Source organism: Ahaetulla prasina, chromosome 9, assembly GCF_028640845.1.
Source record: "Ahaetulla prasina isolate Xishuangbanna chromosome 9, ASM2864084v1, whole genome shotgun sequence".
Classification (NCBI taxonomy): domain Eukaryota; kingdom Metazoa; phylum Chordata; class Lepidosauria; order Squamata; family Colubridae; genus Ahaetulla; species Ahaetulla prasina.
In genome coordinates this window covers 348,688-375,108 of record NC_080547.1, presented here as the reverse complement: position 1 = coordinate 375,108, position 26,421 = coordinate 348,688, and the positions used below count along the sequence as shown (strand labels likewise).

General features: G+C 48.7%; 1 protein-coding gene across 2 annotated transcripts in view; it reads left to right on the top strand.

The window, feature by feature from the left end:
- LOC131204054 (hexokinase-2-like) overlaps positions 1–22,739 on the top strand; it is a 33,730-nt gene extending 10,991 nt beyond the window's left edge. For both annotated transcript variants that reach the window (XM_058194868.1, XM_058194867.1), the window contains exons 2-18: positions 3,267–3,429; positions 4,245–4,393; positions 5,271–5,390; positions 6,433–6,528; positions 6,864–6,963; positions 7,444–7,627; positions 8,316–8,471; positions 9,526–9,759; positions 10,798–11,102; positions 11,633–11,781; positions 15,270–15,389; positions 16,200–16,295; positions 16,600–16,699; positions 17,731–17,914; positions 18,622–18,777; positions 20,101–20,334; positions 20,883–22,739. In XM_058194868.1, coding sequence (XP_058050851.1) covers positions 3,267–3,429; positions 4,245–4,393; positions 5,271–5,390; positions 6,433–6,528; positions 6,864–6,963; positions 7,444–7,627; positions 8,316–8,471; positions 9,526–9,759; positions 10,798–11,102; positions 11,633–11,781; positions 15,270–15,389; positions 16,200–16,295; positions 16,600–16,699; positions 17,731–17,914; positions 18,622–18,777; positions 20,101–20,334; positions 20,883–21,027 — 2,691 coding nt within the window. In that variant the 3' untranslated portion in view covers positions 21,028–22,739. The remainder of the gene's footprint in view (positions 1–3,266; positions 3,430–4,244; positions 4,394–5,270; positions 5,391–6,432; positions 6,529–6,863; positions 6,964–7,443; positions 7,628–8,315; positions 8,472–9,525; positions 9,760–10,797; positions 11,103–11,632; positions 11,782–15,269; positions 15,390–16,199; positions 16,296–16,599; positions 16,700–17,730; positions 17,915–18,621; positions 18,778–20,100; positions 20,335–20,882) is intronic.
- Positions 22,740–26,421: the final 3,682 nt, after the last annotated feature.

The window sequence follows — 26,421 nt, the reverse complement described above, 5'->3', positions numbered from 1 at the left end:
TGTGGATGCTGGCATCCCGGTACAGTCAGCTGAGTCCACGGCTGACTGTTGGGGGCGAGTCATTGGCCCCGATGGAGAGGGTGCGCAACTTAGGCGTCCTCCTGGATGGACGGCCGTCTTTTGGAAGTCATTTGACGGGCGGCTCCAGGGGGGGCTTTTACCAGGTTCGCCTGGTCCGCCAGTTGCGCCCCTTTCTAGACCGGGATGCCCTATGCACGGTCACTCACGCCCTCGTGACGTCTCGCCTGGATTACTGCAATGCTCTCTACATGGGGCTCCCCTTGAAGGGCATCCGGAGGCTCCAGTTAGTTCAGAATGCGGCTGCGTGGGTGATAGAGGGAGCCCCTCGTGGCACCCATGTGACACCTCTCTTGCGCAGACTGCACTGGCTACCTGTGGCTTTCCGGGTGCGCTTCAAGGTGTTGGTAACTATCTTTAAAGCGCTCCATGGCATAGGGCCGGGCTATTTACGGGACCGCCTGCTGCTACCGAATACCTCTCACCGACCCGTGCGCTCTCACAGAGAGGGACTCCTCAGGGTGCCGTCGGCTAGGCAGTGCCGTCTGGCGACACCCAGGGGAAGGGCCTTCTCTGTGGGGGCTCCCACCCTCTGGAACGAACTCCCCCCAGGGCTTCGTCAACTTCCCGGCTGCCGAACCTTCCATGAGCTTAAAACACATCTATTCGTTTGCGCAGGACTGGACTAGGTTTTTAAATGTAGATTTTAATGGGTTTTATTATATATATTGTTTTTAATTATCTGGCTGCATCTAATAAGTTTTTTAATGGATATTTTATTTTTGTATTTATATGTATTTTATTTGCCTGTGAACCGCCCTGAGTCCCTAGGGAGATAGGGCGGTATACAAATTTGAATAAATAAAATAAAATAAATAAATAATTCAAAAGCTCTCCGCTGACTTCCTGTTGCAACACAGGAGGAAGCAAAGAGGTTGCACTCTGGCTCGAAACAGGGACGGCAAACTACAATCGTGCCTTGAAGCATAACGCAAATCCATCAAGGCAACTGCTTTACTTGGACAAGTGAAGATATACAAAATTGCTATCGGCCAACATGGTTAAGTTACACCATTAAATTTAAACTATAGTAGAACTGCCAGAAAAGCAGTCTGGAATTCTCTGAAACCCAGAAATTAGGGACATCACTTCATCCAATTTCTGTAGAAGGAGAAATCCATGACCAGGAGTTTGAGAAAGGCAGGAGGCTAAATAAACAAAGCCGCAAGGGAGGAATTTCTTGAAAACGTCTCCTGGGAGTTAAGGAAGGTGTGGGAAGACCAGGTGGCTACAGATCTTGGAAGGGAGGATGAACGCAATGAAAGTCACTGCCAACGTGCAACCAAGTGAAAGCACCATGCTTCCCCTTCGAAATAAATGTCAAAATGAAGTGAAAGATAACGTAAAAAAAAAATCAATGAGAATTTCTCAGTCCAGCACTGAATTAAATCAATTGCTGGAAAAATCAAAGAACTAATCCCTCATTTCCCCCTCCCCCCGCTTGGGAATATTAAAAGATTGCCAGCTTCCTATTTTTAGCTGATTATGAAAGCAAACTTCCCTGGTGCTTTCTGCAATCTTCCCGCTCCTTGTTAAATTATAATGTTAATTTTTTAATTCTAACCAGTGGGAACCGGAAGCTAGTCGGAGGCTGTCTGGGTGTTTTGGAGAAGTTGGGGGTCTGTGCCCGGGGATCGTTGGCTGTGGCCTGGAGCTGACACCTGGCAGGCAGTCCGGCTCGTGGGCTCCCCGCTGCCCCATTCCTGCCACAAAGCTACCCAGGCCAGGTGGCTGCCGGTCAGAGCTGGCTTCTCTGAGCTGGAGAGACGAAGGACCTGATTTCCTGAAAAGCAGGCCTGCTCTTGCCCTTGCAGAGCTGGCCTCAGGTGCCCCACCCTGGCCAAAATGGGGCTGCTGTTGCTCCCCCCTCAAGGCTGTCCCACTTCTTTCCAGCATAAGAGCAGGCTGGGCCTCCTTACTCCTTTGGAGTTTCTCAGCCCTGCCTCTGTTTACAAGAGCAGCCACAGCCAGGGTGGCTCACCTGTGTACACATTAATCAAAAATCCCTCTTGGTGGACAGGAATGGTGGCTGTGTGCAACTGATGCGCCTTCTAGTTTGCTCCCAGATTCTTTCAAATGCAACCTTTTTAAGTATTGTTTTTGTCACTGGAAAATAAATGCATTTTCGTGTTTCTGTGCTACAAACTTAGCAAACCTGGTTCCTCTTGTAGCCTGTTGCCATAAGATTCTGAAAAGCAGAAGTTGCTCTGTTCAGCTTCAGCCACTGTATAGTCTTTGAAATCCTGCTTGTGTAGCGTGGAGTGGCATAAACTTTAGGAAACATTTGCCAGGTGATTAATGAACTTAATTCTGGAACCGGCCGGAATTTCTGACCACAGCAACGGTTTCCCCATCAGGAGATGAAGGGTCTGCAATGGAGGAGATGGGGGGTGGGGGGGGAAGAGAGTCACTAAGTCAAATGTGCCTGGCTGGCCAGCTCCCTTCAGAAATCTGCCCTTCTCTTCAACTGCACTTTAATTGAGTAAAAGCTGAGTAATTAAATGAGCAATTCCCAAATGATGCTCTCTGGCAGTCCTTTAATGAGGCAACCTGGGCTGTGACACACAAAATGAAAAGCCCCCCTTGTGTCTGAAGCTGCGGGACTCCTGCCCGCCCTATCCTGTCTTGCTCTGCCTTTGGAAAACCTTGGCCAGTCTTTGCAAGCAACCTTCCTGGACAGGCTGGATTCTGAGCCTTCCCTCCAGCCAGCAGGACCTGCCGGGCAAAGTTGCTCTGCTGCCAGTTGATCACGGGTGCAAAATGCAACTCCGGGTGTTCAGGGTGGAAAGGGCGCTATTATTTAATAATTCACTTCAGCCACAGCTTTGGGCTTGTCAACTCAATTTCTTCTGGATTTTTAAAAAAAGTTTCTAGTTTTATCATTTCCATGGGTTTTATTTTGTAGGCCTTTCTAGTTCTGTATGAAATAGATTCTAATCATTGTTCTGTGTTTCTTTTGAACATTCCCAAGTGTTCCAAGACATATCTTAAAATTCCACGATCCGTTTTTCCACGTTGGTGCATTGGGCAATTTGTTGGCCTGTTTAGGATTAAATTTCTCAGTTCACCCTTTTCCCACACAGTGAGGACCGATTGAGATTCCCAGATGCTGTTGGGTTGGGATGGCCGCATATATGACTTCCTGCCGCTTTTGAAAGTGGCCTGACCCATCTTTCTCCTGTTGCCAGGTTGACAAGTACCTTTATCACCTACGGCTTTCAGATGACACCCTCCGTGACATCTCAGAACGGTTCCGGAAGGAAATGGAGAAGGGCCTGGGGGCGGACACCAACCCTACAGCCTCTGTGAAAATGCTGCCAACCTTTGTGAGGTCCATTCCTGATGGAACAGGTAAAGTCTTGTCTCCCCTGCAGTAGGAGCTCTCTTCAATTCTTCCTTTTATCAAATGTTTTTTAGAGCATGTTAAATGTCTAGCAGGGATTTGACTCTTTCAAACCTTTAAAGAACATTTCTTAAACTTTTGGATCATTCCTATACAAATGGGCCTCCAGAAATGGAGATGGTGTTTTCTGAATTCTGTAGCTTATGGTGAAGTATGTTTCTGGAGTAGTTTTCACCAACTTGAAAGCCATTCAGGAGACTTGATTCTATGGTTTATTGGCTGTGTATTTTTTGTTTTTCCCATGACAACTTGTATGAGTTTTAGAAATAACCTCCTTGCTTACAAGGTATCCTTTTTTAAACCACCTTTAAGAACGTGTGTACCTTATATACCTAGGTGAGGTATATTATTTTGTCTGCTGAGGGCCAGGCTTGGCCACATGCCAGAAAGTATGTGTTGAGCAGAGAAGCACCAAGAGTGATACCCTGGGCATCTCCCCTGTGCAAGATCCTGCTCCTCTGTTGCCAATGTGCCCAGGTGCCCATAGCTCAGCCAGTGTATTCCTCAGCCTGGAAAATGCTGAGCCTCTTGGACGTTCCTCTTCATGGTGGTGAGCTGTAGGCTGAGCTGGTTAGTTGCAGGTTCCCCTGAAGATTGTCAAGCAAGTGTGGATCTCTGAAGAGCTCAGAGCTCTTTGTTTTTTTGAATCCTGCATACATACATGAATGAATGAAATGGGCTCCATCCTTTTCTCTCTCTCTCTCTCTCTCTCTCTCTCTCTCTCTCTCTCCCCCCCCCACCCCCCCACCTCATCTCTCAACAGAGGAAGGTGACTTCTTAGCATTGGATCTTGGGGGCACAAATTTCCGGGTGCTAAGAGTCAAAGTGGCAGATAATGGCAGCAAGAAAGTTGAGATGGAAAATCAGATCTATGATATTCCCGAAGAACTGAGGAGAGGCAGTGGGACGCAGGTGAGTGCAGTAATTTTTCTGTGACTCTCCGATTTTAGTACTCTCTACGTCCTCTACGTTCTAGTCCACTGAGGTGCTGCCGGGGCAGAGAACCTCTGGATTCTACCGAAAATGTAATGAATATGCTCTTTATGGCAACTCGCAGTGCCATAAAGTGGGTCTCCAGCTTCTTTTCGGGCCAAAAAGCGATTCTTGTTGCCTTTGAATATCTGTAAATTTCCCAATCTCAAAACACTTAGCTCCACTTTTATTTATTTAACTTGCGTTGTAGATCTTTACAGAGTATTGAAGGCCATAGAAAATTTAAACAGTACAATGACATTTACAGAGCAGTACAGATCAAAACTGAAAAACCAATAATATTCAATGGAATTATTTCTAAATCAAGACCTGAGAAAGCCTGATTGCAAATGTGAACTTTGTCTAATGGAGAAGAAGCTGGTGTGTTTCCTTTGGTTACAAATGTGGTAACTGGGTTGGGGTGAATCCAGAGATTGGCCTTAAAACAGTTTCATTACCAAATTGAGTAATATCATCGGTGACAGAAGGGAATAGGTTAGAGCAAACCCTATTCTCTTGTAGCACTGTTGATGTTACCTAGTTTGGTAATGAAATGTTTGCAAGAAAACAGCCAAGCTCGGAGAGCACCAAGGATCCCTTATTTCAACCCTGAGCTACAAATATTCTCTTCTAGTTGTAGATTTTTTGGGGGATACAGTTCAAATCTCTGGTATTGGAGGAAGCACATACAGTAAACGTTACTTGCATTTTGATTTTGAGATGGTTGTGATGCCTTAGGTCTGCATAGATTAGAGTAAAGGCAAACCCAAACCTTTTGGGGATCGGATTTCTTAAAGATGTGTTTCTACCTTTTCAGCTCTTTGACTACATTGCTGACTGTTTGGCTAACTTCATGGAGCAGCTGCAAATAAAGGACAGAAAGCTGCCTCTGGGCTTTACCTTCTCTTTTCCCTGCCACCAGACCAAACTGGACGAGGTGAGTCAGCTGTGCTCCCGAGACACTGAGTTAGACCTTCCCCTACATGCGTCCAGCTCTGGCCCAGAGATCCTCTGGTAGCCTCGTTTCCTCGTGCCCAGCCTGTGAATGAGAGGGGTTTCATCCATCCATAACTGGTCCTGACATTACGGTGGGGCTTCCTCCTTTTAAGCTGACCACATTCAGAGCATCTGCCTGGCGGGTAAAATCCATTACGCTGGCACACCTTTTACATCAGAGGCAAAGTTGAGTGAGGGCAGAAGTGGGTGAGACGGGTGGGGGTGGAGTCCTTATGGCTGGTTGGGACTGAGGTGGGCATGGCCTCTCACCGGAGCTCCCCGATCAGTCTCGTCTTCCACCGATGGGTGATGGGTTGTGCCAGGGATCTGTGGGAGCTGCGCAGTATGCCAGGCTGAATCAGACGCCAGTTCCCTCAGGCCACTGTGGCCCCAACAGGTGGAGCGCAAAGCTGAAACAGCATCATGGAGGAATGCTGGAAAGGGCCCAAGGGCTCCTGGGGCATTTGGAGCGTGTAGCCCACCTAGGAAAGGGAGGAAAATTGCTGCTTGGCATTCGGCCCCTTGGAGATGCCAGGCTTTGCTGTACTTCATTCCACTTGGGCGTTGGCAGAAAGGGGCGCAGGAGGAGGGACGAAGGAAGGAGACGATGGAGAGGCTGCAGCCAGATGCAGGACCACCCGAAAGTGGGAACAACAATTTTCTGCTCCAATCTGCAGAGTCTGGGTGATATTCAGCAGAATAAAAATAAATATTTAAAAAGACTCCTGAATGCCCACCAGAAATGTTCAATCATGGTTTAAAGCATGGTTTAAATAACAGCTCCTCCTCCATATATGTGAACTTCAACTCCCAGGATCCTTGCGGAAGATTTCTCGATGGTACCTGTACAGGTTGAAAAGTTCTGGGAATTGAAGTCCGCACTTCTCGGATGGGGGTATCTTGTCAGAGCAGATTGTTCTAGCTCCCTGGAAGATAGTCATGTTAAGATTAATTCTTTGTTACTTTACCCTTTTCTCAATCAGAGCATCTTGGATACGTGGACCAAAGGATTCAAGTGCAGTGGTGTGGAAGGGAAGGACGTGGTTTCGCTGTTACGGAAAGCTATAAAGAAGCGAGGGGTAATTCAGGCCAGGTTTTTCCCCAGCTTGAGGTTCTAGGGAGGCACTAGATTTCCCCGAGGATCTATTACAGGGTCATTGGTGCTGCTGGAATCCTCTCATAGTCGATCGGTGGGGTTGCGTGTTGTCTTTAAAATCGTTTAGAAAAGAGTGCAATAATAATAATAATAATAATAATAATAAATCTATAATTTATTATAATAAATTTATTATAATAAATAATAAATTCCAAGGCCTGGGAGGAGGAGTCCTGGGTGTCAACTGGATTGTGTAGACTTGTTGAGCCAACTGGGACTCTCACCCAGCACTTCCTTTTCCCAATTCCTGCATTACAGGACTTTGAAATAGATGTTGTAGCTGTGGTGAATGACACCGTTGGGACAATGATGACCTGTGGCTATGACGACCACAACTGTGAAGTTGGACTTATTGTTGGTAAGGGAGTCTATTTGGGCATAAAAAGGCCAAGCAGATCCCCTTCCCCACTTATGTGGCAAGCCTGTACCAATCAAGAAGCAGAAACCAATTTTGGCCCCATCAGATGCTCCCTGCCCCTTAGATCTGTATCCAACATGTTGTCTGCCAGGACTCATTGTTTAAGTGAATCTTGTCTCTACCCCTCAGTGTGACTGTGGTGCTCCTCAATAAAATATCCACCACATTGTATCCGAATGTCCATCAAGAGCTTACACCGGCCCAATGTCTGATTTTTTGAACATAGACCATCCTGTCCTTGAATGGCTGGCTGGACTGGACATTAACATTTGAACCACAATAAGTCCATGTATTTGCATTACGCTAAATAATAAATAAATCCCCCTTAGACTTCCATCTGCTTTATGGTGAGAGCTTCTTTGCTGCCCATCGCTCTGGCCCTGGAGTCTTCTTGGCTTCTGCCTTGCTTCTCCCCCTCAGGTACTGGATCAAACGCTTGCTACATGGAGGAGATGCGCCATATAGAGACGGTGGAGGGTGACGAGGGCCGCATGTGCATCAACATGGAGTGGGGAGCCTTCGGAGATGATGGATCCCTCAAGGATATCCGGACAGAGTTTGACCAAGAGATTGACATGGGCTCCCTGAATCCTGGCAAGCAGCTGTAAGTGGAAGGTTTTGCCCGTAGCCAGAGAGCTTTCTACTTTGGCCACCTAATGAGATGGAAGGACTCACTGGAGAAGAGCCTAATGCTGGGAAAGACTGAGGGAAAAAGCAGAAGGAGACAACAAAGAATGAGGTGGCTGGATGGAATCACTCACACAGTTGGCATGAGCTTAAATGGACTCCAGAGGATGGTAGAGGACAGGAAGGCCTATAGGAACGTTGTCGTGATGGGATGAACACAACTTTGCAACTAACAACAACAACAAGAGAGCATTCAGAGATGTGGGGCTCCTCCAGTGAGGAGGCCAGGTAGATCAGGCCTCGTGGGCTTTTCTAGGCCCAAGCTGGACTTCCAGGGCTGAAGGACCAGCCTCCTTGCAAAAGGACGGCGGGTCCGTTTCCATTCTGCAGCCCTCAGTCATTAAGAGGAACGTGGGAGATCAAATATATGACTGCATCTTCCTGGAACATACCCCCTTTAGGATAGCATAGGAACATCTGTTTTTATGAAGCAGTATTTTCACTGCATTTCCCTCGAGATGATATATTTAGCCATTGATTCTCCATGCCTGGCCAGTGGGGTCCACCATGGGTGACATGCGGAGTTTTGCTGAGCAATCCACAATCTGAAACCTGCCGACCTCTTTCATGCTGATTGTACTCCTTCCCTCCCTCCCATGTGGCAGATTTGAGAAGATGATCAGTGGCCTGTACATGGGCGAGTTGGTCAGGCTCATCCTGGTGAAGATGGCCAAGGAGAAGCTGCTCTTCAACGGGAAGGTCCCCGACGATTTGAGGAAGAAGGACTGCTTTGAGACCAAATACGTGTCTGCTATCGAAAAGTGAGTGGCAGGTCAGGGCTGGGAGCCCTTGGGCCTTCAAGAACCCATCAGACAGGGAGGAGCCGGGGCCAGTGGCAGGCGCGTCCTTTGCTGACCCCGAGAAAGCCTGGCAGAAGGGCTCCATGGGAAATGAGGCCCAAACAGTTGACCCCAAGAACAACCAGCCGCCCTCCATTCAAAGAAAGACATTCTTGTATAGAAGAGAATAGAATATTCTTTGTGTGATTGGACACACAAAGAATTTGTCTCCAGTGCAGAAGCTCTCAGTGTACATACAAGCAAAAAATGGTAAATCATGATTGTAATCATAAAATACATTCATCACAAATCATAAGATACACCTAGTGTTATATCTTATTTAGGATACTAAATAAGAATATAAGTAGGTAGGAAGCTTGTCTGCTGGTATCACACTAGTTTTCTTCTAGCAACATTTGAATTGTGATCTGCATTGTGGGCAGCCATTGGATTTGTTCTTCCTGCTGGTTCTCCTGGGTGTGTTCGGCATGAGGGGGAGGTTTGAACCTCTGCCCAGCCAGACAAAGCAGGCATGCAGAGTTTAGGTGGTGGGCTAAGACCCTGAAGATCCCTGGGAATGAAGCCAATGGCTCATCCTCAGGCTGGCCTACTTTATAGGATTGTTGTAGGGAAAACCAGGAGGAAGGAGCGTTGTGTAAGCCTTCCTGGGATTCCTAAATGAAAGCTGGAATAGAGGCCTACATCCAGGCAAATAACTAGATGGATAGGAATCCCCTGGGCTCCCTGAGCCTCATATGCCAAGGACTGCTTGCTGTGAAAAGGATGTGCAGACCGATGACCCTTCCATGGACGCCAAAGGTCAGGAGGGACCCTGGAGGTTTTCTAGTCCACCCCTGCCTAGGGCAGGAATCCTCCAGTCGTCCTGACTAATGGCTGTCTAGAATGGCAGCCGAGCAGTGCTGAAAATGACATGAGGGAGGGATTTGGGCAGAGATGGAGGCAGGCAGCGCACCATGGCGGGAATGGCGTTTTGGGCTGGCCAGGACTTAGCCAGGCTCCTTCTCTGAACTTGCAGGGAGAAAGAAGGTGTTTCAAAAGCCCACACAATCCTGGAGCAGCTGGGCCTGGAGCCTTCCTACGAGGACTGCGTGGCCACCCAGCGAGTCTGCGAGATCGTCTCCACCCGCTCGGCCAACCTCTGCGGGGCTGCTCTGGCCGCCGTGCTCCACCGCCTGAAGGAGAACAGGGGGGTCGACTGGCTGCGCACCACCGTCGGGGTAGATGGCACCGTCTACAAAAAGCACCCTCAGTAAGTGGGCTCTGGAGACCCAGCTGGAGAGGCTCTGAGTGGGTGAAGGCAGTGGGCCGTAGCTGGCCAGTATCCTGGCTGGGGACTCCGTTTTAAGTCCAGAGGAAGAGGATATATGTTGAAGGTGGGCATTTTGCTTTGGAGCAAGCCAAATTCCTTCCTTTCTTCTTTCCTTCCTTCCTTCCATCCACCCCCTCCCTCCCTTTTTTCTTTTCCTTTCCTTTCCTTTTTCTCCTTCTGTCCTGGACTCTGTAGTTCCTTGGCTCAGTTATTGAGTTTGGAGACTGTTGCGGGTCAGAGCGACCCATATAATTATATGCGGAAATAAACGGTGTGGATGTCATATCCATATCTCACAATCTCAGGTGAGCTCAGGGACCGCAGGGCTTGCTGTGTGAAGAGAAGATTCCCAGGGGCTCCGTCTATAGTTGAGTGTCACCAGCCTCACCCTGATCCTGGTGCCTTTCAAGGTGCCATGTACTGATACCAAAGTGCGGTAGAGATGAAAATTGTGATAGAAAACAGAAAAATTGTTTTAATAAAAATTATTTTAAAAAAACCAAAAAAACCCAAGATGCCATGGAAGAGAAGTGGTGGCCAGAAGACAGATGTTTGCAGGGCTGTTCTGGTCTGGATTGGAGGCAGCTGATGTTCCCCTGTTAGAGAGACTGTTTTACTTCAGTCATCTTGGCAAACTGGGCCGGAAGACCCAGGAAGAGAAGAAAAAAACGGGACTGGGCCAGAGTTTCAAAGTCCTTCCTTGGCATCCGGCTTTGAGTCTCTGGGCCTAGCAGGTGCATGTCCCGCTCTCTTGCTGAAGCAAGTGGAGTGAAAGGGCTCCCTGAGGGCCTTGCTCCACACGGGTGTCCATCTGCTCTTAAACACGGGTGTGCAAGACTGAAAAGGGTCTCCCTGAGCAGCTGCTGCCTTCATGGGTCACTCCGAGCCAAATCTTCCCCTTTGCTCCAGCTGGTAGCAAGGGGAGGCTTCAGCAGGGTATTCTGCAACAGCCCTCTTCTCCATCTTTGTCCCGCACAGTTTTGCCCGTCGCCTTCACAAAGTGGTACGTCGCCTCCTGTGTGGCCATGAAATCCGATTCGTCCGGTCAGAAGACGGCAGTGGCAAGGGAGCCGCCATGGTGACCGCGGTGGCGTATCGGCTGGCTGCCCAGCACAAGGCCCGCCAGGAGATCCTCTGCCCCCTCCGGCTCAGCCAGCAACAGCTGCTGGAGGTGAAGAGGAGGATGCAGCACGAGATGGAGGTGGGCCTGGCCCAGGAGACGCACGCCAAGGCCACCGTGAAGATGCTGCCCACCTATGTGTGTGCCATTCCGGATGGGACAGGTAAGGAGGCCCCGGGGAGCCCCCACTGGAGCAGGGGGAGGTATGGCCAGGATTCCACAGCCCGGTTATGACTGATGCAAATTGCAGAACACACCTAACTTTCATGATGAGGCCGTGATGCTCCTGCTGTCTCCAGGCGCCCATGTAATAAATCACAAAAAAACCCCACCCAAACCAGGTTTAGCCTGGTGCATGTGCATGGCTATTGGAATGCTGGGACCTGTTGGACAAGTGTGAAGGCTGCCCCAGGGCCCCTCTTGGGAGCCTTCACAGGTGCTTTCCAGATGCATCATTCCCAGTAAAGTCACCAAGTGCCTTCCTCTTTGAGAGTTTTGCAAGGTGCTGCTGTCAAGGCATCTGGAGGCCACCATTGTGGAGAACAACATCTAAGGATTTCATTGGTCTCCACTTCCATCCTTTTGGTAACTTTTGGGCTTTGCAGAACGAGGCATAGAAGTTCTCCTGATGTTTTGGAAGGTCTGGGTGGTGGAGCAGGGGTGGTTGTAAAAGGACCTGGATTTTGGTTTCAGAAAAAGGAGACTTCCTGGCCTTGGACCTGGGCGGCACCAACTTCCGTGTGCTTCTGGTGCGCATACGAAATGGGATGCGGCGCAGCGTGGAGATGCACAACAAGATCTACACAATTTCAGAAGATATTATGCAAGGAACAGGAGAGGAAGTAAGTGATCCTTGGAAGAGTGGGATGGAGAAGTCCAGAGGGGCCTTCCTTGCAGCTAAAAAGTGCCCTGGCGCCTTGGCTTAAGGGTCTCTGCAACAGCTGGCAGGCTCTAGGACCATGATGGTGAACCTATGGCATGTGTGCCGGAAGTGACACGCAGACCCATTTCTCTGGGCACATGGAGCCATCACCCGTTGCTCTTCCAGGTTCCGGTGCGCCGGCCAGCTGGGTTTCATGCGTACCAGCAGGCTGGAAACCAAAAGAGCAACCGCTGATTACGCAGGCACACTCCAGGAAGATAACATAACATATAACATAATAACAGAGTTGGAAGGGACCTTGGAGGTCTTCTAGTCCAACCCCCTGCCCAGGCAGGAAACCCTACACCATTTCAGACAAATGGCTATCCAACATTTTCTTAAAAATTTCCAATGTTAGAGCATTCACAACTTCTGCAGGCAAGTTGTTCCACTTATTGATTGTTCTAACTGTCAGGAAATTTCTCCTTAGTTCTAAGTTGCTTCTCTCCTTGATTAGTTTCCACCCATTGCTTCTTGTTCTACCCTCAGGTGCTTTGGAGAATAGTTTGACTTTTGAGAATAGACGACCTTCTTGTTTCCAGAGTGCGCATTCGCACCTGCTAACTGGTCTGGTTTCTGGCACGCATGTGCGTGCTAAGACCAGCAACAGGCGCATGTGCCAAAAGATGCGGAGAGGGGATCTTGGCGGTTGCTCCAGGGCAAAGTAAACCAGGGCTTCACTCCCTCCCTGCCCACGCGGGCCTCTGTTCTCCACAAGCACAGCTCTTTAGTCAGATCTCTTCCCCCTACAAGCCCTTTTAAATGGGGAAAGAAGACGGGCGAGAGAATGAACACGTTTAGCAGGAAGCTTTAGAGTTGCCCGATCATCAGCCAAGCGAATTCCGTCTCTAGAGCCACCCCAAACCCCACAGCCCGTGAGTGGGGCGGAAGAAGGGAAAAGCCCCTCTCTTTTCAGTTCCCCATCAGGCTGGCTCTGCCAAAGGCCGCCTCCCGGTCTTGCAGCCAGTTCCCTCCTGAAGTTTCAAGGGCCGCTACATGATATCCATGAACTTGAGCTGAGCAGGTCTGCGGTGCCAGGCAGGGTGAAAGCGGCGGCTCCTGGTTTTCCTGGCCGCCGAGCATGCACTTAGAGAAGAGCAGCTGGCGAAGCAGGCAAGGCACAGCAGTGGTGGTGGAGGCAGGAGGTGGCAGGGAAGCACCGAGGACAGCACGCGCGTCCGGGATGCTCCTCTTTGGGCTTTCTTTAGGCGGCGGCAGGTGCACCCAGTCCCCATCCCCACCTGCTCGGCCTGCAGCTCCCAGCGGGAAGGAGCCTGGCAAGCTGCGCATTCAGAGCTTCCCCGGTGGTGCCAAGAGCACAGCCATCAGCCAGGGAACGGCAGCTCCCAGCGGGAAGGAGCCCAGCAAAGCCGCGTGTTCAGAGCTTCCCCAGCGGTGCTCTCGGCCCTGCCATCTCAGGAGAGCCATGCGCCAGCTGGGGAACAGCTGTCTCGCCAGGGAACAGGATGGTACCTAGTTGTCCTCCGATAAAAAGCACACCGGCCCTCTTGGAAAAAGTGGGGAGGGCACATGTGCAGTGGAGGGCGCATGCGTAGGGGGAGCATGGGGTGTGTGTGGTGTGCACATGTGCAAATGGGGGAACACATTGCATTATGGGTGCCGGCATGCAGGAGCGCAACAGCACTGTTGCGCTTAGACTTGGTTCGCCATCACTGCTCTAGAAGTAGCTCTGTGAGGTATTACCAAAGTCAAGCAGGTAGTTCTTGATCTTTGTTTTAGCCAATGTTTGAAATTACGATGGCCTCAGCGGGTGCTTTGCCATCGATCAAGCACTTCTGAGTGTTGCAGAGGGTTGTAAAACATCTTCCCTGCGGTCAAATGAATGGATGAAATTCAGTGGTGAAAAAAGGTTTTGCACTTAGATATTAAAAACCAAACCTACAGCTACAGATTAGGTGAAAGCTGGTCCAATAGCAGTAACTGCGAAGGGGATCTTGGAGTCCTAGTGGACAATCCATTAAATTGTGGATTGCCTGCCGTCTGTGGCAGCGGCTGCCAAAAAGGCCAATGAATCCTAGGCTGCATTAACGGATAGAATGAAGTTCACGAGAAGTACTAGCACCACTTTATAAAGCCTTGCTAAGAGCCCGCTTAGAGCCATGAGGGTGCAGGGGTTAGAATGCGGGATGGCAGGCTAATTCTGCCAACTGCCAGCAGTTTGATTCTGAGCAGCTCAGGGTTGATTCAGCCTTCCATCTTTCTGAGGTCAGTAAAATGAGGACCCAGATCGGTGGGCGGGAAATAGTGACTCTGTAAATTGCTTAGTGTGGGATGTAAAACGCTAGGAAGCGGTATATAAGTCTAAGTGTTATAGCTATACTGCATCCAGCTTTTGCCACTATACAGGTAGTCCTCGGCATACAATCACAATTGAGCCCAACATTTTTGTTGTTGAGTGAGACATTTGATAAGTGAGTTTCTCCATTTTATGACCTTTGCCACAGTTGTTAAGTGAATCACTGCAGTTGATAAATTAGGGTCACGGTTGTTAAGTGAATCTGGCTTCCCCAATGATTTCGCTTGTCAGAAGGTTGCAAAAAGGGATCACGGGACCCCAGGACACAGCAACGGTCATAACTATGAACCAGTTGCCAAGCGTCTGAATTTTGATTACAGGATCATGCTTCAAAGGTTGTAATTGCGAAAAAATGGTCATGTCCTTTTTTTTCAGTGCCATTGTAAACTGAACGGTCACTAAATGAACTGTTGTAAGTCAAGGACTACTTGTATTATAAAAAGGGTGGGACTCGCAAGAGTGCAGAGAAGGGCGACAAAGATGATTAAGGACTGGAGACTAAAACATGTGAAGAACAGTTGCAGGACTTGGGTATCTCCAGTCTAGTGAAGAGAAGGACCGTGGGGTGGGTGGGGGGTGGGCGATGACAGGATAGCCGTCTTCCAGTATTTGAGGGGAATCAATTTATTCTCCAAAGCACCAGAGGGCAGGACAAGTAGCAGCGCATGGAAACTAATCAAGGAAGAGAAGCACCGTGGAATTGAGGAGAAACTTCCCAACAGCGAGGACAATTAACCTGTGGGACAGCTTGCCTCCAGAAGCTTTGGGTGCTCCATCACTGGAGACTTTTAAGAAGAGAGTGGTATAGGGTCTCCTGCTTGAGCAGGGGGTTGGATTAGAAGACCTCCATTATTCTGTTAAAAGGCTTCCACTCCTCTTTTACTCCTGCAATGCTGGGTTCTTCTGGAAAATCCACCCTTCCTTGTCTTGTGGAGGCTGCCTGGGGAATTCTGGGAGTTGAAGTCCATGCAGCTGGCCCATTTGAGAAGCTTTGCTCTAGCACAGTGCCTGAGAGTGGGCTTTGTCCAGGTGCACCAGCGGTGCCAGGTGCAGTTCGGGTTCTCAGCTCCGCCCCTTGTTTCTCCCGGCAGCTCTTTGATCACATCGTCAACTGCATTTCGGACTTCCTGGATTACATGGGGATGAAGGGGGCTTCGCTTCCCCTGGGATTTACCTTCTCCTTCCCTTGTCAACAAAACAGACTTGATGAGGTACGCCTTCTCCCGCTGCTTCCAGAGAGAGAGAGAGAGAGAGAGAGAGAGGGAGAGTTGTGCTTGTGGGCAGCTCCGATGACAAAACGGCATCAGGCAGCCCAAGGTATTAAGTTGGGTTAAAAGGCAATGAAAGCAAAAAGTATCCATAACATCATTAGAATTGGTCAAGAAAAGAGCAGGAAGGTTAGTCAGTTAATTGATTCAGACACCTGTCCCCCCTCCCCCCCCCAATTGCCCAAGGGAATGAGAACCGGAGGTCCCAAGGGCTGTTGGGAGGAGCCTTTTTTCATAGCTTTCCTAAAACCAGCAGGGAAGGAGCCATGTTGAGAAGGGGGCAGGGTGGGGCTGGGGTTTTTGCTTGGTTGTATTTCAGGACAGCCTTAACCCGGCCAAGACGGCCCGGTCAACTGGCCATCGATCAGTATTAGGCAAGCCTTGGATTTTTGAGGGATGGGCGCAAGGAGGGAGCACGAATATTTCCTATCCACCTGGTATATTACGTCTTGCCAAAAACCTGGGTTACCCTGAGACGCAGAGGGGAGATTTTCCAGGGCGCGTGCAGATGGGCTGCCTCCTTTGGGAAGGGCAGGAACTCTGCTGAGTCAAGCAGGGAAGCTGGGAACATGTCACTTTGGTTGCTTATTAAAGTTGCAGCTGTTTAGAGCATGCTTAAAAATCAGCTGGGTAGATTTGAGCTGCTTGCTTAACCTGAGGCCACGCGGATGAAGTTGTTAGTAGATGATCCCAAGATGGGAGCTGATTTCTGTGCTCCTTTCCTCCTTATTTCTCTCCCTCCCTCTCTCTCAGGGCATTCTCCTGCAATGGACCAAGGGCTTCAGTGCTTCTGGTTGCGAAGGAGAAAACGTTGTGGGTCTGCTGAAGGAAGCCATCCTCAGAAGAAAGGTACATCTCCCGGATGGGCCTTTCCAATCGCCGAATTGATCCATTTTGGAGAGAAACAAAACCAAAGGAGTGGTATTTGGAATATTCTTAATGTGGACTGAAATTTTGATTTCTAAATCCTTTTTACATCAGGGTAGTTTCCTGCTCCCTCATAGAATAACAGAATAGCGGAATTGGAAGGGACCTTATAGGACATCTAGTCTAGCCCCCTGCTCAGGCAGGAGACGCTACACCATTTCTGGCAAGTGGCTGTCCAGTCTCTTCTTGAAAGCTTCCAGACTCTCTTTTTCTTTCTTCCCCTTAGGAGTTTGAACTGGATGTGGTAGCTTTGGTGAATGATACGGTGGGCACCATGATGAGTTGTGGGTATGAAGACCCTCTTTGTGAAGTGGGGCTCATTGTTGGTAAGCACCAAACCTTGGTCGTTAAAGCAGTGATTTAATTGATGGAGGGGATTCTGCCCTCTTCCATACCAAGAACATCATCCATGGCCATCTTCTTCACGGATGAAGCCAACCAGCCGGAGATACATTTTGTCCTTCCATTTGGATGAAGGTGGCTGCGGGCGAGAGGCTGAGCGCCTCTGTGGTTGGAAGTCATGCTCAGCCCCACATTTAGCAACTTACTGCTAATCAGTTGAATAGAGGAAACGAATAGAATGAAATCCAACTCTCAGAACTCTGAACTTGGTGGTATCTTTGCCCAGTGGAGGCTGGGCTGCTGCTGCCACCCAGGAGTCTCCTGTCTTCATTTTTTCCTTCCTCCCAGGGACTGCAGAGTCTCAGCTGGGTGGTTGGGACGTGTTGTGTGCTTCATACAACAAAGAAAAACCATGGCAGTGTAAAGAAACACAAATGGGTTAATATTTCAAAATGGAATTTATTTTATAAAACACGAAATATAATTAGTAGTCCATCCTTCTGGAACAGTCCGGTGCTGCTTGGTGGCCATATGAAAAGAAGTACAGAGATGACCTTGGACAAAATATGCGGCAACTATTAGTAGAACCTGAGGTTAGCCTGGGAAAACAGGCATGTGAACAAAAGAAAAGTTCCCCTTTCATTATTTTTGGCATAAAAAGAGATTGAAGGGGAAATGTGGTCTGGCTTTCAACAGCCTATGTTAGATCCTATGCCAGTAACCCAGAGTTTGTGTGTCATGCCTTGGGGTACCTGCTTCTGGTCTTTGCAGCTTGCCTGTGCATGGCATCTGAGGACAACGGCTTGGCTTCTTGCTGAGCGGCTGTACCTCTGCGGTTGACGCTTGGAGGGATTGGTGTTCTTCTTGGTGACGGAGCCTCACACCCGGGTACTCTCTGCCACATTGACATGCTTGCTCGTATTGTCTATGTCACCTTTTCTACCTTCTGCCTCTTCATCCCAAAAGTGGCAGCTGTTTTTTTGGTCTCTGAGATCCTCTCCTGTTGCTTTTCCAGGAACTGGCACCAATGCCTGCTACATGGAGGAGCTGAGGAATGTGGAGCGTGTGAGGGGCGACCAAGGCAGGATGTGCGTCAATATGGAGTGGGGGGCCTTTGGGGACAATGGCTGTTTGGAGGAGTTCTGGACAGAGTTTGATGCCACCGTGGACGAGAACTCCCTCAACCCTGGGAAGCAACGGTGGGTGAACTTGGGGCCTTTGTTTTCCTGTAGGCTCAGCAGGCACACAAGAATGAGGGAATCCACTCTCCCTGATCTACCTGGACCCGCCTTGCTGGATTCCCGCAAGACACCTATATTCTGCTGAAATGGGATTGGTTGGTTCCACGTTTGGGGGGACCCAGCCATTGTCGGATCAGGATGCGGTGGCTCAGTGGCTAAGACACTGAGCTTGTCGATCGAAAGGTCGGCAGTTCAGCAGTCCAAATCCCCAGTGCCGCGTAACGGGGTGAGCTCCCATTACTTGTCCCAGCTACTGTCAACCTAGCAGTTTGAAAGCATGTAAAAATGCAAGTAGAAAAATAGAGACCACCTTTGGTGGGAAGGTAACAGCGTTCCGTGCGTCTTTGGCATTGAGTCATTCTAGCCACATGACCACAGAGACGTCTTCGGACAGCGCTGGCTCTTTGGCTTTGAAATGGAGATGAGCAGCGCCCCCTAGAGTCAGGAACAGCTAGCACGTATGTGCAAGGGGAACCTTTACCTTTACCTTTAGCCATTGTCAGAGCACGTGATGCACACAGGGTCCTATTCTAGGCTATAATGTGGTTTATTTAGTTGGGCATTACATGTTGTTGAGCAGTAATGAGGTTTCATTAAACCAAGTTTAGCATGAGAGTTAGTGTCCTTTAGCATTCACAGGCTTATTCTCCCTCCCAATATTTCAGATTTGAGAAGATGATCAGTGGGATGTACTTGGGAGAAATTGTCCGCAATATCCTGATTGATTTCACCAAGCGAGGACTTCTCTTCCGCGGGAGAATCTCTGAACGGCTAAAGACCAAAGGGATCTTTAAGACCAAGTTCCTGTCTCAGATTGAGAGGTGAGATCCAGTCAGATCTGATCGGGATCTGGGGCCAGAATCTCCACTGACCACAAGCAGAGAAGAGGGAGGCGGAAATGGCTGGCGGCCTCTTCCCCTTCTTGGATCTTCCTTGGGCTCTCCTGGAGTGCCAGAAGTCTTCTTTCTTAAGGGATAAGCAAAAGGATTGGTGACTGCTGCTTCCTAGTGGCCAGGCTTACTTCTCCTTCTGTAGCCTTGCCCAATCACCAGGTAGTTTCTAGGACTACAAAGTCCATAACATCTGACCCAGCCAAGTTGGAGAAGGTTGGTGCAGTATTTCCATGGGAGCAGTTGAATTCTGGTCCTAAAGTTGGAATAGAATTGTAGCAGAGCCTTCCTGGCCAAGGGTTTTTTTTTTCCTTCGCTGTATGTTATGTAGTATTTTAATCAGGCAATCAACACGCACAATACTGCCATTTTCTTCCAACATGAGGTAGAAAAGACAGCAATTTTCTTCCGCTATATATTCTTTGTGTAAAGCAAACACGCAAAAAGATAATTGCACATATATAACCTCTCACAGACATACATAACACACACGTACTTTGCAAGAGCATCAATTGGATTATTCTCTGTGGAAAGAAGTCATTAACCAGGTGGAAGCTCAGAGCAGCTCTTTGAAAGGAGGGCAGGTGAATGGGCAATAAAATATCCTTAGCTGCTGAGTTGCTGAGCTTTCAGATTCATCATCGATGAATTGGAAACTGTGAAGTAATCTAAGATTGCTCTCATCTCGGTCGCTTTTGGAATTTCCATTGGGCTCCGTTTCAGACAGAAGCTCAGAATGGGAGCCAGGGCAAGAGAGGATCCTTCTGAACCCAGGAATTGTTTTGTGTCAGAATAATGATGGGAGCGTGACCAGCCCCACCAGGTAGGCCAAACAGGAAAACTTTTATTGAGACGGACTATAATAACAGAGTGCAGGTCTGATTGTACTGGGCCATCTTCCATTCCTATGAATCAGGGAGGTGTTTGAGCCCCTTCCAGATGTTCTCTCGCTGAACTGGACTTGAAGTGTCTTCAGCCTCTTCTTACCTGTCCAGGTTATAGAATAGAATAACAGAGTTGGAAGGGACCTCGGAGGTCTTTTAGTCCAACCCCCTGCTTAGGCAGGAAATCCTCCCTATACCAGTTCAGACAAATGGCTGTCCAGTCTCTAGGTGACGACTCCTGCACATCTCCATCAAGGTCCTCATCCTTGCTTTCTACATCAGGCCAGGCCCCTTCCAGCAGGATGGGCAAAACCCGCCTCCTTCTCCCCACCCAATTCCTAAGCCCGTGTGTCCCGTCTTGTGCCCCCAGTGATTGCCTGGCGCTGCTTCAGGTCCGTCACATCCTCCAGGACCTGGGTCTGAAGAGCACCTGTGACGACAGCATCATTGTGAAGGAGGTGTGCACTGTGGTTGCTCGACGTGCCGCTCAGCTGTGTGGGGCAGGAGTGGCCGCAGTGGTGGACAAGATACGAGAGAACCGAGATTTGGACTTCCTGAAGGTCACTGTTGGTGTGGATGGGACCCTCTACAAACTCCATCCACAGTAGGTTCCTCTTCTTGGCCTGGGGGGGGGGGGAGGGTTGATGCCCTAAAGCCGCGTTTCTCAGACTTGGCATCTTTCTCAGAATACTGGTGGGGGAATTCTGGGAGTTAAAGCTTCGTAAAGTTGCCAAGGTTGAGCAAGGCTGGCCTAATACAAGAACTGCATGAGGTGGAAGGTAGAAAGGGAAGGGGGGGCCCCAGAAGAGATCTAGGTGGCTTTGTGCTGCACCAATTGGCCCCAGCGCTTTCTGCCGTTCGCATCCTTCACAGCTTTGCAAGCTTGGTGCTGCACAGTGTAGCCTGGCATTGTGTCGTTCTGCAGCGTGATTGCACGGGATTTGCCACAAGAGATTGGATCTCTGTTTCCTCAGATATTTGGGAAAACGTCTCTAAAGCAGACGCAGAAATAATTTGTAGAAACGGTTAAAAACGGAGGACCGCTGGCATTTTTATTGCAAGGCCAAGGGGAAAAAAAGCAAAAAAAGGCTCAACGGGGGAGGGAGAAAGAAGACGGTCAGATGACTTCCTGTTCCTTTCTGCTCTCTGCAGCTTCTCCAAGGTGATGAATGAAACCGTGAAGCAGCTTTCGCCCAAGTGCGAGGTGTCCTTCCTCCAGTCCGAGGATGGCAGCGGGAAGGGGGCAGCCCTTATCACCGCGGTGGCATGCCGGTTGCGGGAGGCTGGCCAGCATTGAGAAGGGGCTCCAAACACAGGTGGGGCCACCACTCCCTCCCTGCCCCGGTCTCCAGACCATTACAGGCAGAATCCTCTTGTCTTCCAAAATTGCTCCTGATAGAGCCTATCCGGGCCGGGTCCTTTGCACATAGATAGCAAGCCTCCCTGTAGGATATGGGCCTCTTCTTCCAGTTGACCTCTAAGAGCTGTTCGGTGTCGTTCGGCTGCCCGTGGCCGTCTCACATCTGAAGCACCTGGTCCTGAGCTAGGTCCAGACCAGAGCATATCATAGCAGAAGCACACCCATTTCCAATGAAGGCAGTGAATCTGCTTATATTATGACTTAAACATTTGAAGTAGGATAGCAGTATTGGTACTAGGAGAGCAGGGAGGTTCTGCAATCATGATTCTTGATATAAGCTCAGGGGATTTGGGTAAGCAGAGACCGGGATGTCCCAGGACCCCAAGAGGCTACCTGCTGATCTTCCTCTGAGAGGCTGCAATGCTATCCAGAGCGTGGGCTGCCTGTTGTTTTCTGCTGCAAACAACCCCCCACCCCACTCAATCTGAAGGGTCCTTGCACCCTGAATCTGGGCCTATCCGGGTCGGAGGGAGGGAGACGCTACCTGGATCCTTGAGAAGCCCCGCTTCTGTTTTCCCCCACAATTTATAAACCAGCACCTTAGTTTGCAGCTTCTCTCTGAATCGGCTTCTTTCTTGAGTTTTCACCTCTGCCAGGTTTGGGACTGCAAACCTCCCCCCACCACCTGGTCCTTTGTGGGAGGGAAGCCTCTTCTCCACCTGCTTCTTGGGGAAGCTCAAGTGCATTTTGAAGATTTGAGGGCAAAGAGGAGGAGGAGGAGAAAGGTTCCTCCAGACCTGAACCATTGGCTTCTGAGGGAGGCCGCTGCAGGAAAGCAGCCTCTGAAAAGCCAGGCGGGCAGCTGGGATGGCAGAGTCCCCACTTGCCTTTCCGCGGCCTCCTGAAGACGACAAGCCCCCCTTCCAGTTCTGAATCCAGCCACAGGATGTGCAGCTGCGAAGAGGGAAACAACGCTACTGCTTTCCTCGGGGACCACGAGTGGCAAAGAGCCAACGACCCAAAACCTCTCTTTATGGCGGAAGATTTGTTTAACCGGAGTCAAACTTCGCCTGTGACATCGAGTACAATTTTGGTGGTCATTTTGAAGAGAAATTATTCTATTTTTTTATCTCTCTGTGTATGTATTTATATTTATGGCTTGGATAGCTGAAACAGAAACATTCAAGAAAATATTCCATTTAAAAATACACTCTTCCTGTTCTTCTTTTAAGCATTTAAAATGATTGACTATTTTAGGAAAGCTTCAATCTTGCAATAAAGAGGAAGAGCCTGTGTGGAAAAGACCAAATGAAAATTTGCAATGGGACAAATACTAGGTTTTATCTATTTTTATACAAGGGAAAACAAAAGGAAAAATCCTATGCCAAACCTTTTTGTTTGGAGACTTTACTGCAAATAATACCTCTTTGCTGAAATAATTGAAAGCAATATTTGATCTACTGTAATTACAGAGAAAGTATTTCCCTATATGTATTTTTCTGTGGAATTTATATTCATGAGATTGTCAAGAATGTAGAAATGCCTTGTATTTTCTTAGCAGTGTGCTTGGTTTAGTGAACAGCACCTTTTGCTTAATAAGATTGTTAACTTGAAAGAAAGGAATTAAAAATAAAACCTCTTTTGTCAGACTAGGGTTTGTTGTAGTCAGAGGGAGGCCCCGGGCCAGGCTTGGGAAGGCGGCGATGGTGGGTGGTGAATTCTTTGGCAGAGCTGAGACGTAATAGTAGACCTCTGATTCTCACAATTTTACATTATTACTTTTGTGTTATTTAGAAGGCCACCTGAGATTCTCAAATATTTTTATTCTTAAAACTTTACATTATGATTATTTATTCGTCTCTTGAGACTCCCAAACAAAAGAAGAGACAGTGCAGCTCAGACAGTATAGCCAAGTTTTCAGACTTGAGTGAGAACTCAGATTCTGTCTCTCTCACGCGCACGAAGGCTCTTGAGTGAGCTGCTCTCCTGGCATCCCTGGTAGGGATGCCTTTAAGACCAGCACCGGCTGTGGCTGCAGCAGCTCCTCCGACTCTTCCTTGGAGCCCAATGAAACCCAGCCAGGCAATTGGGGATGGTGACTGTTGCAGGCATTGGAGACGGAGCCCAGTCCTTGTTGATTTGTTAACCCAGATCTGGGCAGCTTTGGCATAGAAGTGCATCATTTTGAAGCTGTTCAAGTCTCTTGAAGCTCTCTACCTTGCCCAGTCCAGAGGTTTCTGCTGCGTTTTTGTGCCGCCTGGGACAGAGTAATGATCTCTGGGTGCCCTGAGAAAAATCAGAGAATTAGGGAGGAGAGTAAAAACATTTGCAATTCTGAACTTGGTAATTTTTGAGCTTGCATTTCCTTGTGCAGAAGCCTGGTGATTACCTATCGGTATATTCTATTTACCACACGTTAGCATATTAATCTGCATATTTGATAAATTGCCTCATATTAGAATGGAGAAAATTGTTTCCCATTCTAAAAGCAAAGTACCAGCATAGATCCAGATTGCTTCCCCTCCCTCATCCACCTGTCCAGGGCCCCAAGAGGTTCAGCTGCTGCTGGGCCAGTTCAAGCACTCTGCTCTGATATATAACACCTCCCCCCCACACACTTGCATATGGGGGAGCTACTGCAAGGGAAAAGAGGTTGCCTGTCCAGGCAGGGAGGGGAGGGGTGAGGAGAGGCAGTAAAGTAAAATGTAGTAAATTGCAGTAAAGCAAATCATAAAAATGGCTGAGTGTTGGAAACTGGGCATAGCAAGGGATGGGGTTGAAAAAGGGATGGGCAGTTGCACTATCAAAATTGTGTCTCTTTAAAAAATATGATTTTTATTAAAGATTACAATTAGAAAACAAAAACTAATACAAGCTATAAATAAAGTATGGAAAAAAACTATATAAAGGACTATTACATGTATATATATATGTACACATACACATACATAAATGTGTGTGTGTCAGTATCGGATGGCTTCTTAATTCCACTGTGGAGACCACTTCTTGTGTGAGGGACCTTGGAGTCCTGGTGGAGTCCCTTAAACATGAGCCAGCTGTGGGTGGCAGCAGCCAAAAATGCCAATACAATTCTTGGTTGTATAAACAGGCATAGAATCAAATCCCATGAAATATTAGTACCATAATTTTTAAAGCCATAATAAGGCCACACCTGGAATCCTGAATCCAGTTTTGGTCACCATGTTACAAAGAAGATGCTGAGACTTTGGAAAAAGTACAGAAGAGGAATAAGAAGCGGAGCAGAAGATGAGCTTGTCCCAGAGCCTGGCAATGGCCTTGCAGTGTCCTGGGGTTTATGCCACTATCACCGCCTCCTGTTGCTAAGTTGATGTCACACCTCTGCCGACATCCTGGGTGGAAACTGACCTCTTTGAGCACTGGGTGGCGCAATGGTGCTTTCACATCCTTTGACCAGGCTGTTCCAGAGCAGTTGCTGAGAAATGCTGGCTAGCCAAATCCAGGCCAGCGGTTAGGGTTAGCCCGGCAACCTGCTTTCCCCCCACAATAACCCTGACAAACTATTCTGGAATCCAGCCTTGGAGGAGAAACCAGGCCGAGATTCAGCCAAGTGGCCATTAGTAGTGCTACCTGAAATTTGAGGCTCCTGTCCAGGGCTGCAGCTGGCTCTGGAGCAGGTGGTTCTTTTCTGAACCCAATGAGAGGAGGTTCCCCTCACACTCGGCTCTTCAAGAATGTGGGAGTGAAGAGGAGTCCTTGAACCCCTCCGATCAAAGCTGTATAAACAGCTTCGGCTCAGCACCTGAGCTCATCTCCAAGGCTTGTACCATCTGCTCTAGGCTGGGCTCTCCTCTTTGGCCTCCTCTTGAGGCCAATGGGGTGTTCCTTCTGTAAGGCTGAGGGTTAAGGGCCTATGGACAGGGGTGAGGGGGAATTGGTCGTCTGTCAGGCAGAAAAGTCCAGGTTCACAGGAGTTGGAAATTGGGGGTGTCCTACAACTGCTACCACTTCTTCCTCTTTCTCCCTTGGTGACGCCTTGGTTGTCATGGGGGGCCAAGAGGGTGATCGTCCTCAGAACCCCCAATTCCTCCATGCAAAGCAGCAATCTGACTGCAGGTGGCATCTTGGAAGCATGCCTGCATTGTGGGGGGATTCTGCACCCTCCTTTTGATCTCATTAGCTGTTGTGCTTCAAAGGAGCTGAGCTGTATATTTGACGTGTTTCTAAGAGAGAGATTTTCTCAGATCCTCAGAGGCAGGCTCCGACTGGAACCGCTGCTAACGAGCATTTGATGTATCCGCAACATTTGACATGGATTCAAAGTTTGAAAGAATGGCTCCCTTTCCCTCCGCCTCCCCTTCCCCAGCAGAGAAAACATGAATTCTGCTGAGTGGGAGTCTCACTTTGCATTCACAAGAGCTGCTTTTAGAAGCTGCCCAAGCAGCTGAATGTCATTTTGTTGTATGGCTTCTCAGGAGACAGGGAGCAAGGCAGCTCTGGGGGCCCCCTTTCTCCCACATTGCATCTGAAGTGGAAATGGCAGTGAAAATGCCATCCAGAGAACCCTCTCTTAGCTCAAAGGCAGCTCCTCAGAAGAGACAGGTCCCTATTTACTGTAGCTGCTGTCTCATGTCAAAGCAGCAAACATGTGGACTGAATACTGCTACTATCAGGTGGGTCACTGAGATAAGCAATTAACAGAATAGAGCTGTAAGGGACCGTGGAGGTCTTCTAGTCCAGGGGTCTCCAACCTTGACAACTTTAAGATGTGTGGACTTCAACTCCCAGAATTTAATGTCTTAAAGATGCCAAGGTTGGAGAGCCCAGTTCTAGTCCAACCCCTTGCTGAAGCAGGAGACCCTCTACCATTTCAGACAAGAGGCTGTCCAGTCTCTTCTAAAAACCTCCAGTGATGGAGCACCCACAACTTCTGGAGGGAAACTGTTCCAATGATTAATTATTTTCACTGTCAGGAAATTTCTCCTTAGTTCCAGGTTGCTTCTCTCCTTGATTAGCTCCTATACGTTGTTTCTTTACTTCTGATGCTTTGGAGAATAGGCTGACCCCTTCTTCTTTGGGACAGCCCCTCAAGTACTGGAACACTGCTATCATGTCTCCCCTAGTCCCTCCTTTCACTAAACTGGAGATACCCAATTCCTGCAACCGTTCTTCATATGTTTTAGTCTCCAGCCCCCTAATCATTCTTGTGCTCTTTTCTGCACTCTTTCCAGAGACTCAACATATTTTTTATACATGACTAAGGACTACACATCGAGTACAGTTGTCAGACAGTTACAAATTCATGTGGTGGGGATGCTGCTTATCCCAAATTTTTCTAGTTTATGAAGAAGT